Source organism: Gouania willdenowi, chromosome 5 (genome assembly GCF_900634775.1).
Source record: "Gouania willdenowi chromosome 5, fGouWil2.1, whole genome shotgun sequence".
Lineage (NCBI taxonomy): Eukaryota > Metazoa > Chordata > Actinopteri > Blenniiformes > Gobiesocidae > Gouania > Gouania willdenowi.
The window spans coordinates 9,125,730-9,145,967 of record NC_041048.1 but is presented as its reverse complement, the minus strand read 5'-3'; the positions used below and the strand labels follow the sequence as shown (position 1 = coordinate 9,145,967).

Below are 20,238 nucleotides of genomic sequence, written 5' to 3'. Positions count from 1 at the left end.
TCTGCATTCATGTAGTTGATTGTGCGTTTTTCTGGTCACTTTTTGTATATTTGTTGTTTCTGTATTTTCCTGTCATTTTGTTGACAGTGTGTGTGTCTTTAGAGCTATTCTGCAATGTGTTGGTTTTTTTGTGTGTTTTTGTGGTCATTTTGTTGTGTCTTGTCATTTTGCGTTTCATAAGTCATTTTGTGTCATGAGCCTACAGTATTTCATATATAGGTTTGACTTTCTGAAATGATTGACATAAAATGTTGAACATTTTCATGTTATTCTAATTTTTTGAGATGTACCTGTAGACTGAACTCAGAGATGGCGATTCCAGAGTGTCCTTGAATGCAGCATTACGTGTTTCTGAAGCCTAAGTCATGTAACTGCATCACGTAGATGTTGACCAACAAGAGTTCTGCATTGAGGGAATGCGTCGCTCTGAAACTACCACCGTACAGCTAGATGGTTGGGGCATTAACAAATCCGGTCTCAGTAACACAATGTTTAATGGTTTGCAATGATCTTAAAGTGCAATTTCAATATAAACATATTCAACATGCAAACGAAGTTCAAAAGGTGCGTTCACACCGAATGCGAATCTGGCGACTAGATTAGCCTCGAAATCAATGTAAATGATGCAACGCCGACTCACGCAATTCCAGCGACTCAATTGCGCGATATGAGTCGTTGGAAGTCACTCAAAGTTGAAAATTTTGAACTTTTCAAGCGACTTCGAGTGATGCTATTTTGCAAATCTAATCGGCAGCGAGTTTCTACCCATGTCACTTACTATTTTCAATCCACTCATCACGGGCTATTTAGGCAACTATAGTCACTGAAGGCGCGTTCGATGTGAATGCACATACACACTGCTGTAGATCGATCTATAGACTTTAGACTTAGATTATCCTGTTCATGTGGTTTAGGTTTATGTATGCAGGCTTTGTTGCACACCATTAAACCCCTGCATGGAGATTGTTCTCCATAATTACAGTTACCTTATCGAACAGATCAGCAGGTTGGAAAGGTTTCGGCAGAACACGTGCCAACATAACATCAAACACCTGCTCCTAATTCATGACTAATTCATCTTTTCCGAAGTGATGACCACATTAAATTTGCATATGTGCTTTCATCTTATAAAAACCTACTTCAACCCAATTTCAGAAATACATTAAGCCAATTCAGGCCATTTAGTGATGAGACACCTGGTCTCAGTGACACATTGGTCAGGTGGTAGAATTTTCTTGCTAATCAGCTGCATTCGGCAACCTAAACACTCAGGATGGATAAGAAGCAAAAGTAGGATTACATTTAGAGCAAAAGTTGGCCTAATTCAGCATTAACAAGAAATCTATAGGCCCCAAGAGGAAGTGAGGACTTACACTTTCAATCTGCCGCTGTCAGAGTGGTAGTTTAGAGTTGAAATAGTTTTTCCCCATTCTTGTGCGCTAATGTACTAAAAGCCCAAAAAACAAGCGCTAATTAAAGTGCACACACATTTTCATGTGTTCTTTGTTCAGCTGTTGTGGGTGACTTAAGAATATAAATATAAAACATTTCAATATTTATAAGGAGAAACACAATATGGGAAGCTATCTGAGAAAGAGATTGCTTTGGAGAAATTACCGGTATGAAGAACAGCAGAGTAAGTAAAGAAAAGATGTTGATGTTATGAAATGTTTCATTTAGGTTTGTTTTCATTTATTTCAGTAACGTTGACTGAAGCAAAAAAAATTCTCTCCGTTGCCTTTTGATTTTCTCTTCATCTCGATAAAGGTAACACCTGCATTTCGAAAAAACACTCAAATATTGCTAAAAAGTTTTTACACTTTCTTGAGGAGGAATTTCTATCGTTTTGATATTGAATTGTGTTGCAAAAGCGCCATGGAAACACTTTTTCTGTCATTGCACCTCACAGAACGGAATGTACCTGGTCACATGACCACTTCTTCGAGACCACTTTCTTGGGATTATATAAATTATTACTGCCACATTAGACGTGAACCAACCAAGGAATGCTGAGTTATGTTATAAGGAGGTTCTGAGCGTCCATCTTCCTGCAGCAAAATCTCACGGGATAAGATTTCACGTAGTTGTGACAACCTTCAATGGAAACGCGTTCAAAGCGCAAAATATACATTTGTCGACATTTAGAAATATCACTTATATTTTGCGACAATCTGTAACCGAAACCCAGCTAATGACTGCTGCCATCTGTGGGTAAAGCTGTGACAGTTAATGTCTGCCTGATAAATGTGCTAAATAGAAATGTGCAAGATAAGCCTTCACAATCAGTTTTAGTTTAGGTTTGGTATAATTGCATTGCGTGTGTTGAATTGATCTATTTTAATCTCCTCCATCTCAATATTTGTAGCTTTGGTTGAGATTCTCTGATTACATATTCATCAGAGGCAAATGGCTAAATAGATTGTTGCGTGTTTGACAGATGTAATCTTCTTGCTGCCTGGTTAGTCGATCAGTAGCAACATGTTGGTGCTTGTTTTAAAGTGAGAGCACACACATTTTTACGCACATAAAACCTAATAAGTGCCATAGTGTCCTCAACAAGATTTATTAAGTGAAAAAGGTTCACCAGATGAAAATGTGACACAATATAAGCTGAAAGGAAAACAGTCATGAACTCAAATTGAAGCTGAAGTGTTGAGCTGGTCCCATGGATCTAATGGAACTGCTTAATTTGCAACTCTGCTCCAAGTTTGTTTCAGCAAAGTAACAAATCGCTTTTTAATCATGTTACCTTCTCATCTTCTCTGGTATTGGAAGCAGACTGAATTGATCTAGGACTACAAGTGAAAATTAGTTTTTTAAGTTTGTGGGAGGTAATTTATTTGCTCTCCTCACAAACTTAAGTGGGGAAAAAAGAAATCTAATCAGTAAGAGCGCTCTGATAGGGTCAATCTCTGATTACCGGTCAATGAAAGTGGTACCAGCCAATGCTGATCTCCAATTACCAATCACAGAGCACTATTTTTTAATTAATCTACACAACATTGTATACCAAATGTTAATGCTCACAGAACTGACACTCCCCCCCCATCTCCCCATTGCTATCTGGACTCTCGTCTGCTGAATCAGGCCTATCAAGGCCACATAATGGCTGACTGTTTCAGAGAAGAGGGAAAAGATTTTATTTTATCTATGCCTTCGCCGTTCTCCAACCGCACCCCCTCCCTTCCAGTTTACAGTGCTTAGTTCTTAAGTACTTTAAGTTTAGTTCATAGTTTGTTTGTTTGTCAGTCACCCTACTTTGATGGTGTTCGTGCGTGAACTACAAGTAAGTTGTGTTTATTGCTATAAACCGAGTTTGTAGTGAAATGTAGCGTTTCCACTGTTAGTTGGTGCTATTCTCAGTTCACATGAACATTTAATGAGGAGCTACTTCTGCTGTTGTTTATTTAAAGTGTGAATATTGCTTTACCAGTAAGTTTATTGCAGTAGTATCTGTATTCATTAGAGATTGAAATTAAAGGACAAACTACAAATTATGAACTAAACTTAAAGTACGTAAGAACTAAGCACTGTAAACTCTGATGTGTCTCCTTCCTCGTTTCTCCTTCTTTTCTCTCTCTTCCTGCATCCTACATACTGGTGGGCTAGGCTCCGCCCCTTAAAGGGCCAGCATGCCAGTCTTTAGACAGCCTTTTCTACATAAAATATTATCTCGTTTGCTCTGTAACATGTGTAATGACAAATAAAGCTACTCATTCATTCAATATTGAAAGATGGGGAAGGATCATGAATTGCCAACTCAATTGGCAGAAAACCTGGACTATCTACTACTTGATTAAAGTGTCTGCTTCATCAAATTAGTTATCTGTTTTGCATTACAGAATCAATACATTTTATTTAGATTGAAAAATAATAATTTAAATCAAAAGAGTAAAAACCACCAACCTACAAAGAATAACATCTACACATGAAGCTGTTGTTATAAGTTTTACATGACCACTAGATGTACTCACAAGACTTTTGTCAATATAACCATGTCAACTTTTACTTTATTCACCATTAAACAGAATTCAAATCTACTCACAAGCATATTACTGTCAGTCTTATTCATCAGTCATTCAAATCTCATTTCTAGCACACATTTCATATTATGCACTACATAAAAAACAACAAAAAAAACATACATACCTACAAAAAGAAAGAAAACCCTATTCATTGGTGGAGCGGCGATTTTAAAGAGGGTGTTCTAAGTGTAGGGCAAAAGTCGACTACCAATTCAGTTTATTAAATTAATTTACTAAAACCATGATAAAGCTGTTATTCAGTAAGTGATACTAACACGTGGCTCTTTGTCTTGATTTTAATTATTTCTCCAGAAAACCTTGAAAGGGGGAAACTTTTTACCCCTTTTTACAGTTTTTTTTGGCCATTTTGCAATTTCCTTTGTTCCATTTTTTTCACCTTTTCAAAAATTTTTTGAAACTTTTTAGCTTCTTTTTGCCAATAAATATCCCTTTTTCCTAATTTTTGGTCTATTTTTGAAAGTTCCTATTCACACTTTTATCCATTTTTTTTTAGATTCTTTAACCTTTTTTTTTATTGACTTTTCATCCCATTAAGCTTCCTTTTGCCCAATAAATAACACTTGTTTCCCTTTTTCTCTACATTTTGGTTCTTTTTGTTCCACATTTTTGCCCTTTTATACTATTGTTTGTCACATTTTTGTCATTTACGCTACCTTTTGCCATTATATATCACCTCTTTTTTGTCAATTATTTTTCTTTTTGCCCATTTTAATCACTATTCACTTGTTTCTAGCCATTTTTTTCTACTTTTGTTACTCATCTTTTGTCACTTCACTTACACTTTACTCATTGCTGTTAACTCTTTGTTTACCTTCTCGGGACAGCAGCTTTGTCAAATGGCTGGCTGTGATTGACTATCACCATTCAATCAATCAAACTGGACCAATCCAGTATGTTTTTTTTTTTGTTTTTAGAAAGTGCGGGTGTTGCATCACCCGCATCCCCCATGGGTGAGATGCACCTTTCTGGCAGGCTGTTCCACAGGCAAGGAGCATCGTGTTGAAAAGCTTCCATGCCATAGGTGCTTTTATTTTAACATCTTGGTAGTGTGGGTCCATAAATCTTAATGCTCCAAAGGTGAAGAGAGCAAAGACTCTGGCTGTTAAAGCTCCATCAGTTGAATAGCAAGAAGTCCTGCAGCTGCCAAATCACCCTTTGAGAGCCACGGCTTCAAGCCAACAGCCTCAAACAATGTATTTGAGTGTTCACATGACACATGCTGCTGTTAAATGCTTAAAGTTTTCTCTTTTTTGTCCACAGAATGCCGGAGAGGGACCTACGGACCATGTGCAGAAGGGTGCTACTGCTAACTGTCTGTATGGTGTCTGTATGGGTACAACTAAGCAACGCTTCGTCACACAGAAGCCACATAGGTACATTTCATGTCTTTTTCAGGGGATTGACTCAACACGAGGCTTTAAAAAAAAAATTAGAAGAAAAACAAATTACGTATGTTTTTATAGTTTCCAAACTATTCACAGTTGGTTGTATTTTTTTGTCATTTTTAAAAAAACAACAAATGAATGGTCTGGGTCAGCGGTTCTCAAACTTTTTTGGCTCAAGTACCCCCTTTGTCCGACTACAACATTTTGCGTAGAAAACATTTAAAAACAGCTGTAGAGCATACTGATGGAATGAATTCCTGGCGACTCCAAAGAGGTTTTTTTCTACAATTTCTTTTTGATCATGTTTGATCTCAGATATTTTATTTCAACTAGATTTACATTTTACAAAGTAAAAGTATAGAAATACATGTGTTGTTTTAATAATAATCAAAAAATTTAAAAAAATCTATTTAAATTTTTTAGAAATTTCAGGCAACCTCATTTAAACTCCAGGCGACCCCACATGGGGTCCCGACCCCAAGGTTGAAAAACACTGATTTAATGGCTCCTGAATATTATTTATGTTTATTTCTAGTTTTCATCATTTCAGGACTCCCTGTATTGCTATCGCGTACTCCTAGGGGTACACGTGAGGATGAAATTATTATCCAAATGTTTGCAGATAACAGTCATCCATATACAGAGGAAGACAACAAGTGGCTGACATGTTAATATTTGCAATTGAGAAACTGGCTTAGTGAATAAAGCCCCAACAAGATCTCCACTGAGCCTAAAACAATCACAAATATTATTAGAGACTTCTCAGAAAATGGATTTTAAGAGATTCCTCTTTTCAACTGCCCTCTACACCTCAGTGCCACTTCCTTTCCTTCTTTTAGATGTGCGTTTTCTTTGTTTTCATTTTTTTTTCTGTTGCTGTTTCTGATTCAATCTGTTTCATAGTCCCTCTTGCTTACTATTGGAAACACTGATGGAAACTAGAGTGATTGCTTTAATCTGGTACAGATTAAAGCATGTTTTCTGTATTTGGTCCAAACAAAAAAGTTTATTACAGGGTTCCTGCAGATCCCTAAAAAGTCTTAAAAAACATTAAATTCATGAATCTAAAAATAAGGCCTTGTCATTAAAATGTCTTAAATCAACGTTTCAAAAGTCTTAAATTTTAACGCATACAATAGAATATAAGTAAGATTTTATGATTGTAAGTAGTCTCATATTTCAAAATAAATAATTTTTTAAAAACTATATAATTTACCGTAACATTGCGCAATCATGACAGCGGAACCAACTACAAAACAGCTGTGCAGATACGCGTCATGTCTGTCGCAACTTTTCAACAACATGGGGAAATGTAAATTTAACGAATTGCCTGTCCAACAAAGATTTTTCTTCATGGTTTTTATTTTTTGTATTTTAGTTGTTGTTTTATAGTTTTTTTTGTGTCATCTTGTGTGTTTTGATTGATGTTGATTATTTTGTCAGGTTTTTTTTGTGTATTTTACTGTCAATTTGTGTATTTTTGTGTGTTTACTTTGGGGGCAGTTGCATTATACACTGGAATAAAATGTACCCGTACCCTATGTAAATGAAGTTTGTCATAATTTCATTTCAAATGGCTTTAAAAGTTCTCAAAAAGGAAACTGAAGCTGGGCGAACCCTCTATTAAAACCAGGTGACATTACATTACATATTGACTAATACAAAATCAACACTTTACTACGTATGATAGCTAGATTTAAGTGCCGTCATTGTGTGTGGTAAACGATTTTAAATTGTTGGTTGATGGTTTTGTTTAGCAAGTCAAGAAACCATGGATGATGTTTTCCAAACCAGTGATTTTCATGCTATGGCAAAGATATCCCAAATATTTTACATATTAAATATAAAAAATGTGCTCAGAATAAGGTAAAACTTTTCATTTCAGGGACTTGCTGTTAAGACTTGTGAATGAGGCAGAGTATCCCATTATAATCAATCACAGTAAAAACACTCCATAAGGTACAACCTCACTTTAGGGTTGATTTTAAGGCTTTATTGAGAGACATTTTGTACCTCTAATAAAACCTAGACTTTGGTCTTTTATAGAGTGAGTTTGGCTTTGTGTTTGTAGCGTAAAACAATCTTTCACTGAATAGGTCAGGCCCTATGTTACAGTCAAATTAGGATTGGTTAATTAAACATCAAATCACACTTAATTAATTTATATACCACCTTTCTTACAAATTCAATTGTAGTCCAAAGTGCTTTACAGAATGTTGCTGAAGTGATCGACAAAAGGTAAAATGATAAAAAGGTTTAGAGACTAATTCACACAGAAGTAGTTTAATAAAATAATTAAAATAACGATGGCGAATAAGAAAGAGTCAGGGATAAAAACAAAGCTGAGAAAGGAGGAATTTATAGAATATAAAACGTTAAAATTAGCATATAAACCGTAAAAGTAAAAAACATCAATAAAAGATTTAACATGTCAAATAATTCAAAGAATAAAATTATAAGCATAAAAATTATAAAGCACTACATAAAAGTTTGAAGGAATAAATAAGTTTTTAGCTTACATATTCTCAGGAGCACATTAGGTTTATCTATATCAAACTAAATTCTTTACATTCATTTTAAGTGAGGTTTTACACTCAATATAATAATAATAACATAAAACTCATGTTGGGATATAGATGGACTATCTTTGTGGAGTTGATTTCTTCCTTTTTGTACATTTTGTAATTTATTTTATTTCTGTCTGTCTATGTATGCTTTTTTCATATTCACTCGTGCTAACTGTAGGATATGTAATTTATGTCAAATTCCATTTAATTTTAGGGAAAAAATCCCTTACGTTCGACTAGTGATCCATTGGATAAATCCCTTAATCTTAAGATTTACATTACACTTAGATTAGCATTTTCCCCCGTCTCTCTTCCGCTTGTTTTGCAATGATTTATTAGGAGAGTAGGAGGTAATAGAAGTATATATGCTCGCCCTGTTCTTTCTGGACTTCCTTGACACGCTTGTAATCACAGCCTGTCCATGAGCTGCAGAGGTCAACACAAGGTGGGCCCAATAAACAAAGCTCTTCAGCCTCTTCTGTTTATTGAGGTAGGGGCTTTGCTCAAGTAATAGACCTTTCACCGCAGGCTGACTGCTGCACACTGACATAAACCCACACAATAAAACCATTGCATCCTCCAGAGCTCCAACTACATTCATTAGTAAGTCACAAAGAGGAAAAAGAAAGGATGACAGACATTCATAACAAAACTAATATAGTGAGCTTGATAGCTGTTACTACGAAAGGTACGAATGTAACTACGGTTCTATGAATCCCGAATGACCACCAGAGGCGGTGCTTAAAGCATTGAACGTTCCCTTTGCACATTCACAGTTCGAGTATGCATACCAACGATGTCACCTGTGACCCATGGGTGACCCAAGAAAGGTAATAACTTCTAATGTCACCTGAGGTTTGTTTTCTACAGAATCTTCTCGCAGATTTCTGAGTGACATGACGTTCTGGCAGTCATTCGGGATCCATAGAACAGTAGTTACATTTGTAACTTTTGTTCTATTTCATCCCTGCTGTTGGCATACTGTAGCCGAGTGGACTGCGCTCTGGCATACAGGATGGTCTGCCTGACAGGTTCCGCACATCTGCTCAGTAGTGCAGATGTCGGGTTTGCCTGGGTGGCAAGGAGTCGGGGTGTGAAAGTCCACTGTTGGTCTCTGTGAAAGTTCCTATGGACCATAACTCTCCCTGGGGTGAACCTGTGGTGGAGGGTGGAACCGAGGGACAGCGGAGGGTCCCCTAGGTCTATCTGGAGGAGGCACACTCCTATTTAGGCTTGATAGCTGCTGTCTTGTTTCACGCGCTCTGACAGGCCTCTCCAATGCATCAACCGCGGCAGAGCCAAAGAGCTCCCCCGGCTCCAATGGAACACTCCAAAGAGTTCTCCTTGATGCTTCTGTCAAGGGGGACTGTGCCAGCCACACCTGGCGGCTTGCCTGAACCAGAAAAGACATCATCCGACCAAGTTATTGGGACATGAGTGCAAAAGATTGTAACGCTGCGTCACTGAAGCCCATGGCAGAAGTGCCAACACTGCCTTCTTGCAGGGAAGCCGGGAGGGCAAACATAAGGTGAGCCAAGGAGTTTCCAATATGTACAGCCCGTGTGCCAGCATTATAGGACCTCACAAGGAGGTTGTCGGTCACTCAACATTGAGGTCGAGGACACCTTACAGATGGTCGGAGAGTTTCCTCCGGCAACACAATGAGGGATGCTATGGCCGGCTCAACATTGGGCATCTGCTCCAGGCTAGCTCACACAACATTGTACATGGCTGACAGAGTTTGGCCATCCACCGAAAGCCGGGAGAGAGCACTCTTATCTCTCCAGCAAGCCTGTAGCTCCCTCAAATAGTCCACTGACGTGGTGACCGAAAAGACGGATGAGAGGCGGCTGCGCCAGAAGAAGGCGCTCTCAGAAGCTGGCTCCAAGGTCATACTCATAATATCCTGCATCGAACTATCCACTGTCTCGGGTCCACTGTCTAGTTTGAGAAGATAGCAGCTGTCCGGAAGGGAGGGAGGGGTCATCCCCTCCAACAGGGGCTACCTGCTCCAGTCTTGAAACTCTGTGCTTGAGGCATGTAACTGCAATTCCTACATGGGTTGCCAGATAAGCCCTCTTTAAGGTGGTCAGGACCGAGGCACCTTGGACAGAAGTCATGTCCATCACTGTCCTTAAGGATGGTGCCACAGGCAGCACAACAGTGGGAGTCCTCCATTGTGAATGGCTTAGCTCACTTGTATGTGATAAGCTGAGGAAATGGGGTGCAAACACCATCTACACAGCAGATGCACGTAGCACAGCACCGGTGGCTTATGCTCAATACTGAGGTAAAGTGATTCATACTGAGGTAAGTTGTGATTTGTCTATCTGACAAATCACAACTTAAATACCATTCATTAAACCTATCAACAAATTGCTACAATAACCTTACCGTGCACCGGGAGAGGTTCGAGGGTTGTTAGACCGCACCTGATCTCAAACCGCAAGTGACGCCGCAGGGGCGTTAAACAAGAAAAGAGCAAGATACTACCGTCGCAGCCTCTGGAGGGCAAAACTCCGCTGGGCTCTTCGCGACGGAGTGATAGCGCCGTAGGCTATTTCTTTGACCTTCTACTGTTGCTGTCTACACAGCGGTATGCGTGACACACGAGAAGAAAAACGGAAACGAACCTCGGGCAACACCAGAAGTTATTACCTCTCTTGGGTCACCCAGGGGTCACAGGTGACATTGTTGATATGCATACTCGAACTGCGCATCGTAAACGGAACATTCAGTGCTTTAAGCACCGCCTCTGGCGGTCAGCAGGGATGAAATAGAACACCTTTTTCTTTTTTAGTAATCACAGACATTTAGCAGCAATTAAGGATAAGCAAAATGCTTTTTTCCGTCGCCCTTTCCGGCATGCAAAAGGACAAAAAAAAAAAAAAAAAAAAAACCAATGATGTGATTTTCCTCTGAATATCAAAGTGAATTTCTGTGATTGCAACCATGTCGGAAATGAACTGAATAAATATAATAAAAATAAGAAATAAAATTACAAGTCATGACACAAAAAGCTCCACAATCGGTTTGTCAGTATTCACTGATTTAAACAGTGTCAAATAGCTCAAATATTAGCTGGATTTTTATCATTTAAGAGATCTTATAATTTCACATTTGTAATCAAAGGGACAACTTCTAAAAAATATACAATGAAAACAGAAAAATGCAATTTAAAATTGTAGCATTTAAAAAATGAAAACGTACCAATACTACACCAGTTTTGCTTATTTTTTATCGCTTTGTTCCAGTCACAAAAAAAATACAATTCTCTAATGAGGTGTGGTAAAAAAACGAAAACGTATAAATGTAATAATAATTAGCAAAATCTACCTTAAAATGCACATTGCATAATAATTTTTTTGACCTTTGAGCTCATTTTTAAGTTAATTAATTTACTTTTAGTGAGTCATCATCATAAGTATGGAGTAATAAAGATTAAAGCTTTATTCTTCTTTATTGCTTTATTTTCTTGAATTTTCCCCTTGGGAATCATTAAAGTATATCTATTATATTGAAAAAGCTGAAAGAACCTAGTTTACATAAAACTCATATTAGGAGTGCTTGCAACTTTTATGAGAGAGGTAAACTATAATTTGAACAAATATCTGCCACAACACACTTTTATTAGACTTCCTCATTTTCTTGTTTAGCCTTCTGTCTTTCATGGCTTTCTTCTGTTATTTCTACTATTTATTTGTTTAGTTTGTCTCTAAAACTTCAAGATCGCTTCAAACCATTTGGAAAATCCCATATTGTTTATTTCTGTTCATAATGTGCTAAAGCTTCAAAGCACTGACTGATATAAATTGGGAACTATGTGTATGTTGAGCAATAGAAAAAGAACAAAAAAAGCCTTAGATAAACAGGTTTTACCACTTAGTAAATTTACGATATTATTCACCTCCAAATGTACAAAGTAATCAGTTTTAAATAAAGTAATATAAGTATAGTAATATAGTTTTTATCATTTCTGGTCATCTCCCTCCTGATGTTGGACCAATACTGATCCTTATATTTTCAGTTCATGTTCTGATCAAGATAATGTATATCATCATTTTGTGTGTTTAATGATTTTTTTGTGTAATTTTGTGTGTTTTTTGTGTCTTATGTATTTAGTTGTTGTTTGTCTGTTATTTTTATTATTCAGTATTTTTTTCTCTTTTGTGTGTTCCCTTTATTACAGCACACACATTTTTCTATTCAAGTAGACCTATTTATCACACACACACTGGGATGAGAGCACATTGTTTCACAGTCAGTAGTGTGTTCCTGATGATGCGGTCAGCCTCACTATAGCGTAAGAATAAATGAATGAATGACTTCACCCGTTCGTGCATACGAAGACACAGGCTTCATCAGCTGACTGTAGATCAGTGATCACGTGTTCACACATCACCTTTTATTGTCCTTCATTATTCAGTATATGTTTCTCTTCTTTTGTGTGTTTTTGTTGTCATCTTTTAAGTGTGATTATCATTTTCAACCCCAATTTTAATGTTTTCATTTGTTAATTTTTCTCTCCATCTCTCAAGTACCCCCTGTAGTGCCATCGCGTACCCCTAGGGATACGCGCACCCCCAATTGAAACTCTGCTCTGACGGCATGATGATTGCGCGCACTCATGCATTAGCCTGTCTCACACTTAGCATAGCAGAGCATAGCTGAACCTTTGCCCAGAGATAGCATGACATTATATCAAGTAGCTATGTAGCAGGTCACCCCCACCCTGGGGACGTGGGGGGACGAGGCTGTGCAGCATTCATGCTGACATTTGGAGAGCAGGTGGGCGACACATTGGTGTGGAGCTAGCAAGCAAAGGGAGATTGAGATGAAAATGTGGGGTTTGTTTGGGATGCACCGTGGGTATGACAGGGGTCAGCTCGCCCCATCTTCCAGTGGCAGCTACTGAGATTAGAAAACCATCAAACGTCCTCCGTTATACGCATCTGAATGGCAGCTGTAAAGATGAGCCATGAGTGGCTGTGTGTGGCCTTGTCTCTCTCTCTCTGTGTGTGTGTGTGTGTGTGTGTGTGTGTGTGTGTGTGTGTGTGTGTGTGTGTGTGTGTGTGTGTGTGTGTGTGTGTGTGTGTGTGTGTGTGTGTGTGTGTGTGTGTGTGTGTGTGTGTGTGTGTGTGTGTGTGTGTGTGTGTGTGTGTGTGTGTGTGTGTGTGTGTGTGTGTGTGTGTGTGTGTGTGTGTGAAGCTGAAAAGGTGAAGAGTGGAAATGTTTGTGGTGGAACTATATCAGGGAATAATTAAAGTGTTTGCTTTGGGTATGTATGTTTTGGGAATAAACAAAAGGTCATTACAATTTAATTCCCTGTAGCAAGACAACATTTTAAAAGCAAAGTTGATTTAATAAGAACAAGGATAATTGTTTTAGACTTTGACCTTCAACTGTTTGTGAAAAAGGAAAGAAAGAGATTACTCAATGAGGTTTTATAGTGCAACCATGGAATATTAACAATAGTGTAGAGCTGCACGACTATGGCCAAAATGATAATCTCGATTATTTTGAGCAATATTGTAATCACTATCATAATCACAATTATCATGTGAGACAAAAAAAAATCTGTTTTTAATACACTACTTTTTAGAATATGTGTACAGTTTACAGTGCAAAATGAAGCTTTAAATTAGCATTATACTTAAATAATAATTAAAAAAATTAACCCAAGAATTTAAATGGTGCCAAAGGCTAACAAAATAAATACATTATTACAGAGTGCAGAGCCTGTATTTTAAATCTAAATATTGCCGACAATCAGATTCATTTAATCGTGGCAACCAAAGTCGCGATCACGAATAAAATTAGATTAATTGTGCAGCCTGACAATAGTGCTGTTTTGATTCACAATTGAATTTGAATTTTATTGAGACAGTCTTCAGAAAAAAACAAAAAAAACCAGAACAACACTTAATTGTCAAACTAATCAGCCAAAAGGGTGTAGGTTGAAGCAAAGGTTTATACACATCTACCCCATCACAAAAATACAAAACAAGGCTCTCTAGATAATAATAATAATAATAATAATGCAAAGAATACTAATATTTAAACAATACACATTCAATATATATTCTACAAAAAGTTTTATTTATACAGCTTATACAGGTACTTGCACATCAAACATATATGTACACACATATGCACACTTATATATACACATACATGCACATGCATGTACATGACATGCACATATTAACATTTTACTATTTAATATACACTACTACACAAATTTCATCAATTGAATTTTAAATAATACAAAATATAGTGGCAATATTTAAATTTACATTATGCTCTATCACAATTTATACCTTTTATTATGTTCATTGAGTAAGTGTTAATATAATTTATACCATTATAATGAAATTATTGTGAAATTGTTACTCTTCTTTCTCATAATTACTACCAATAATGTTTTTTTTTTTTTTTTTATCAATGCCCATACATTAGGTGCAGACAACCGAACATAGAGTAGAGTATGGAAGTCAGCAAGAACAAAATCATTGAAAACTTGGAGCAAAAGGTGTTTTTTCTCATCTTAAAATGGAAAACCTACATACAGGGTTTGTGTTGTGCACATACTTTAAAAATGTAAGAGCAAGACCAACTGCTGAGACTCTTATAAATCCAGACTAGGGACATCAACAATATATCTTAGTCTGAGTAGAATAGAATATAACAGACATTTATCAATGTAACAGTGGTATAAAGACATTGTGTATTCTCCTTGCACGACAATGTACCATGGAAAAATACAAAAAACACAAGTATAAATATGTTAAAACTCCCTTTAACAGGAATAAATCTCCAGCAGAACCACTTTCAGAGGTGTCAGCCATCTGCTTTGACTGGTTGGGGTTAGTGGACAGAAGGACCAACAGAACAGGATAGAGAGAGAGAACATGAGAGTGTCCCAGTCTAGCAGAAAAGAGAGAGAAGGGCGAGGAGAAGGCACTGACTGCAGAAAAACATGATGTAGTATTAGCAGGTCTGACTGCATGGAAACACCTGGTGCTAGATTATGTGTGAGTGAAGTGAGAATGAGTATGGTGTGTGAACAGTGTGATTGATATACAATGAGGATCAAAAGTGGGGGGGTTAGCTACAACCCATTAGAGGACTATGTGTAGATGGTTGATTGTGTTTGAATGTAATCAGAATCAGAAGTACTTTATTTATCCCAGGGGGAAATTACTTTCTTTACAGAGGCTCAAGATATATTAAAATAAAAAAGAATAAACACTAAACAAAGAAAGAAAGAGGAAAAAACCCATACATAATTAAGACTGTTAATTAAGTAAGGGTTGAATACAAGTGCACACATTACAGTACAAAAAAAAAAAAAATATATATATATATATATATATATATATATATATATATATAATACAAATGTACAAATATAATGCAGATAATGTTGGTGTCCTACTATATCATTTTAGTTTTTAGTTCCGATTTTTTGGTTCAGGGCTTTGTTCCTAGTGGTTTGATTAACGCTATTATATGGTATACGCTTTATTGGATAAGTAGGTTTTGAGTTTAGCCTTACAGGTGGAGAGAGTAGCAGCCTCCCGTACTAAGACTAGGAGCTGGTTCCAAAGGTGAGGAGCCTGGTAGCTGAATGCTCTGCCTCCTGTTCTACTTTTAGACACGTTTGGAACTTCCAGTAGACCAGCAAACTGAGAGTGGAGTGATCTGCCCGGAAGATAGGGCACTAACCGGTCTAGGAGCTTGATCATGTAGCGCTTTGTAGGCTAACAGGAGGATTTTAAACTATTCTAGATTTTACATCAAGCCAATGAAGGGAAGCCAATTCTGGAGAAATATGCTCTCTAATGTTAGTACCTGTTAGTATTCTAGCTACAGCATTCTGACTTTTGAGACTTTTTAGTGAGTTACTGGGACATCCTGACATTAAAGAATTACAATAATCTGGTCTAGATGTAACAAATGCATGTATTAGTTTTTCAGCATCACTCTGGGCCAAGATATTCCTGATTTTAGATATTACGGAGGTGGAAGAAGGCTACCTTTTTTGATGTGGTGCTGGGTGACAGAGTAATGCCGTCCAGAGACAATATTTTCTCTGATATCTATCTTGCATGTGTTTTGGACCAAATTCTGTTTTATCCTGGTTAAGAAGGAGAAAGTTACAGCTGATCCAGGATTTGATGTATAAGACAGGCCTGTAGTTTTAATAAATAAGTTTCATCTGATTTCATTGGGAAGGATTTTTGCTCCTGTTCATATTTCCTGAAGTTCATTATGAGTTATTTCTTTTGTTTATTTTGCTGATGTCGATGTTGCTAATAGTGTAATTAAACCTTCACTTTCACTCATCTTGCATTTTTGTTTACTCTGAATGCTGGTTTAGTCTCTTTTTCAAATCAGGGCAAGATCAACATCCGTCTCAATTTGCAAAAGCTAAGAATTTTTTTTATTTTTTTTTCTCTAAAGGTTAATTTGTTGAATTTGATGTCATAGATTTGCATCCTCTATTCATGCATGTAATGTATAAACCGAACTAGCAGTTAACATTATGAATGTATTAAAGAAATGAACAGCCATACAGTTCATGAGTACTCATCTGTAGTCTGGCAATGCAAAGGATGATACTGAAGAGAAACCAGCTCAGCCCGAGTTAAAGTTTCTTCTCTTTGCTTTCTAAAAAATGCATTGCCATGGCCTAGTGGGTTTTCACTAGAGGCTTCAGACCAACTAAAGTAAAATAGAAGCTACTGAAATACAGTTTAGCAATTGGTTGCCTCCATCTCTCAGCTGCGCTTCACAACTTTTTGCCTCCTGGCCTTTTGGCCTTGATGTGTCCACGTCAGAACCATAAAAACAGCAACCGAGGCTGAGCGTCCAGTTTATGGGAATGGACCGATGCATTAAACGTAATGGGTGAGACCATTGTGGGTTCTTCAAAAGAAATAACAAAGGTTTGTCGGCATATTTTTCAGCTGGATGGTCTATTAAAAGAAAGTCTTTTATAGAAAGGTGTTCTGGTGTCTGTGCTTGGACGGGTCTGATGCTTCTTTAATAGTGTCCTCAGGCAGCATGGAGATGGGATTAGAACTACCACTAACATTATGATATGGAATTCAGAGATGAAAGTAATGGAATACAAGTACTCACGTTACTGTAATGGAGCTTTCATGGGTACTTGTAATTTTTCGAGTGTATTTCTAAATCAGCAATTTTACTTGTACTTAAAGAGTAACGAAACCTCTGCTTCCTGCTGACCGCCCAGTCAGGCAGCCGTTCAACTCTTTGTGCTGAGACAAACGGTAATATACACACACATAGCAAGTTCATAAGCTGAGATGTGTCACTACAACCACAGGCACACACAATCACAACGTGAAGCTGACACACAGCCTTACAGCCCTACTCTCCCACCACTTTACGCATATAGAAATAAGACGTACTCACACGTCTGCGGCTGTGCACACACAGAGACAGACGGGAATACACTCATGATAAATACAGACATAGCTTGATGAACCCTCTGATTAGCACAGAATCTGCTCTTTATAGAAGCATAGAGTCAAAAACACCACTGCTGCAGTGGGCCGCATCACACAGAGCATTAGACTTCCTCATGAAAACTGTTAATCAATTCCCACTGAGGGCTGTGATTGGAGGAAACCCTTCTCCCTCCTTTCAGCTTTTATAGGAGGACCGGGGCCAACAGTGAAAGGTGATGACTCAGGGCGATCCAAAGATACGTCTCCGCCAATAGCAAACTTCACTTGTAAAAGAGGCACAATTAAAACACTTTTACTAAAATGTGAAGAGTGGAACTAGGATCAATCAACAGCCCTACTTAATACCCAAATGCATATGTATTCTGCAGAAAAAAGTGGGTTTGGGGTTTAGTTACTCTTTAAGTACATTTTAAAAGTAAAGTAATTTTTTACATTTCTACACCCAACCGTTACTGAGTAAATTATTATTTTTTGTCTTGAAATGATCAATGGACATTGTGAAACTACAAAAAATGAAATGACCAAACAACAATCAAATGCATCACATCATAGCCGACCAACCACATTAAACGTATTTCACAGTGCCAAAACAGCATAGAATGCCACTTATTTTCTCAGTTTTAGAGTCCATAAATCTAGCTATACTTAGAGCCTGAGAATATCTTTTATTTATTTTGAATTGAATTCATTAAAAAAAAAAAAAAAAAACACTTATTCTATACAGATTCCTAAATGCAGTTCTAACTGTGCAAGATTTATTCTCTTCCTTTTCAATTTTATACATGAGATGTTTACTGTATGCAAGGGAGCTGTGGCAAGATTTAATTCCAGAAATTTAATTGGTCTTTTTTTTAAAAATATGACTACCGTAGTACAGTGCCCGTCGGAAGTATGTATTCATGTATTGAGAGGGGCTTCAGTAGAGTTGTCAGTTATGGCCAAATGAGTATGTGTTTGAAGGTTGGATGTACAAAGAGGTGTACATACCCTGTACTCTGTAGTGTTATAAAGGGGTATATTTGCGGGTGCAAAGTAAAATAGCATGTGCATTTTCCCTGGTTTAATTCTATAGGACATGCACATGATAAATTGATAAATAAAGTTTGAACAGTAGTGGCTGTTTCAGTCTCCCTAAATGGCGACCGATCCCTTGTTAGCTCTGTCATGGTCGCCATGGTAGCTGTGGTAAACATTAAGTATGGTCTGGTGACAGGGGGGCCGGGGGAGCTTTGGGCTCAGAGGTAGGCACTGGCCACCTCTGCTACGGCCCTGGAGTAGGCTGAATTGTGGTGACAGTGGGACATGGTTGGGCTGTGGAGGGGCTCTCTGGTGGTGATGAACCCCCGTTTCCCCCTCTCTAACCTCCCCCTGTTCATTCACATCTTCTACACGATATATAATGAGAGCTTCCACCTGCTCCAGAGTATCATCCTGTAAACATCCCGCTGTGGGCATTGCCCAGGAGGGCTTCAAACTCAGCCTCCATGGCCACCCTTGTAGTGGTCCTGGAGGATGAGCATGTGGTGTGTTCCCAGTAATTAATGTTTGTGTTTTATTATAGGGGCCGGCAGGTTTAATAAAGGTGGATAAATGATTAGTCAGCCTCTCAATTGTGGGACGGCGCTTAGAGACTGAAACATTCTATAGATGGTGGGCCAGTTTTATTATTTTATGAATAACATGCACTTTTACCCTAAAGTCCCTGGTGTTGTGATGGGTGTGTGTGTGACCTGCTTGGTGCCTCATAGAGCAGTGTTGCTGTAGTTATTGAAAAAAGCAACTAGTTACCATTACTAGTTACTTCATTCACAAAGTAACTCAGTTACTGTTTTGATTACTTACACCAAAAAGTAATGCGTTACTGGAAAAAGTTACTTTTGAGTTACTTAGAATTAAATAATTGTATTATTTTTTGGGTCATTAGTGTCCGTACAGCTTCATATCAGTGCTGTATCATAAAATAATCCACTGTTGATTAACTCTGTGGTGGAGGAATAGTGGTTAAGGAAGCTGGCTTGTAATCAGAGGGTCAGTGGTTTGAATCCCTCCTACCACTACTGCTCCTGTATTAACATTGCTTTGGATAAAAGCCTCTGATAAATGAAATGTTGTTGTATCTATCGCTACAGTTTCTACTCATTTACATTCACAGAACTAAACTCTGCTCAGTATTAGTCTTTACAAACACCAATCTGACTCAAACACTAAGTATTCTTTCAATGCCAGTTTATTTACCTGAGACCAGCAGAAACTGAAAATGTTACAAGGAATCGTGAAATAAATAAAACACAAAACAACCTGAATATTATTCAGAATCAAAGATCAAAAATGAAAGTGGCTTCAGCATCATAAAACAGTTGTGTTTAGCTCTTAGAATGTCCCCTTACAGCTTAAGTACAAAAACTACAACAGCGTACAACATCAACTTAAAAAACCTTCTAAAATAAATGAATGAAAGCAATCTGAATTAACATTCGGGAATACATTTTGACCAGCTTTGCTTTACAAAAACTGCTATAAAACAACCATAAATGATGTGCATATAAAGCACAAAACAGCTGCTACAAAATTAAAACTGCAATTTTACAACCTTAGCTCAGTCATGTAAAGTTAGCTTCCAGGTGCACATTTAGCTTTTTTAAAAATGCTTGTAAAAATAAATATGGAAAAACAAATTCACAGCATTTTCACCGGTACACAATGTAAAACGTATCAGGCTAACGAGCTGCTGTTAGCGGTG

The 20,238-nt window shown here is 37.5% G+C and overlaps 1 protein-coding gene across 4 annotated transcripts in view; it reads left to right on the top strand.

Moving 5' to 3' along the window:
* Nucleotides 1-20,238, top strand: part of tafa3a (TAFA chemokine like family member 3a) — a 121,131-nt gene that overhangs the window by 77,639 nt on the left and 23,254 nt on the right. Inside the window, exons 1-2 of one of the 4 annotated variants that reach the window (XM_028447213.1) lie at nt 1,699-1,767; nt 5,307-5,419. In XM_028447213.1, coding sequence (XP_028303014.1) covers nt 5,308-5,419 — 112 coding nt within the window. In that variant the 5' untranslated portion in view covers nt 1,699-1,767; nt 5,307. Of the gene's footprint in view, nt 1-1,698; nt 1,768-3,190; nt 3,287-5,004; nt 5,068-5,306; nt 5,420-20,238 lie in introns of those variants that run through there. The other 3 variants (XM_028447212.1, XM_028447214.1, XM_028447211.1) reach the window with 3 other exon arrangements.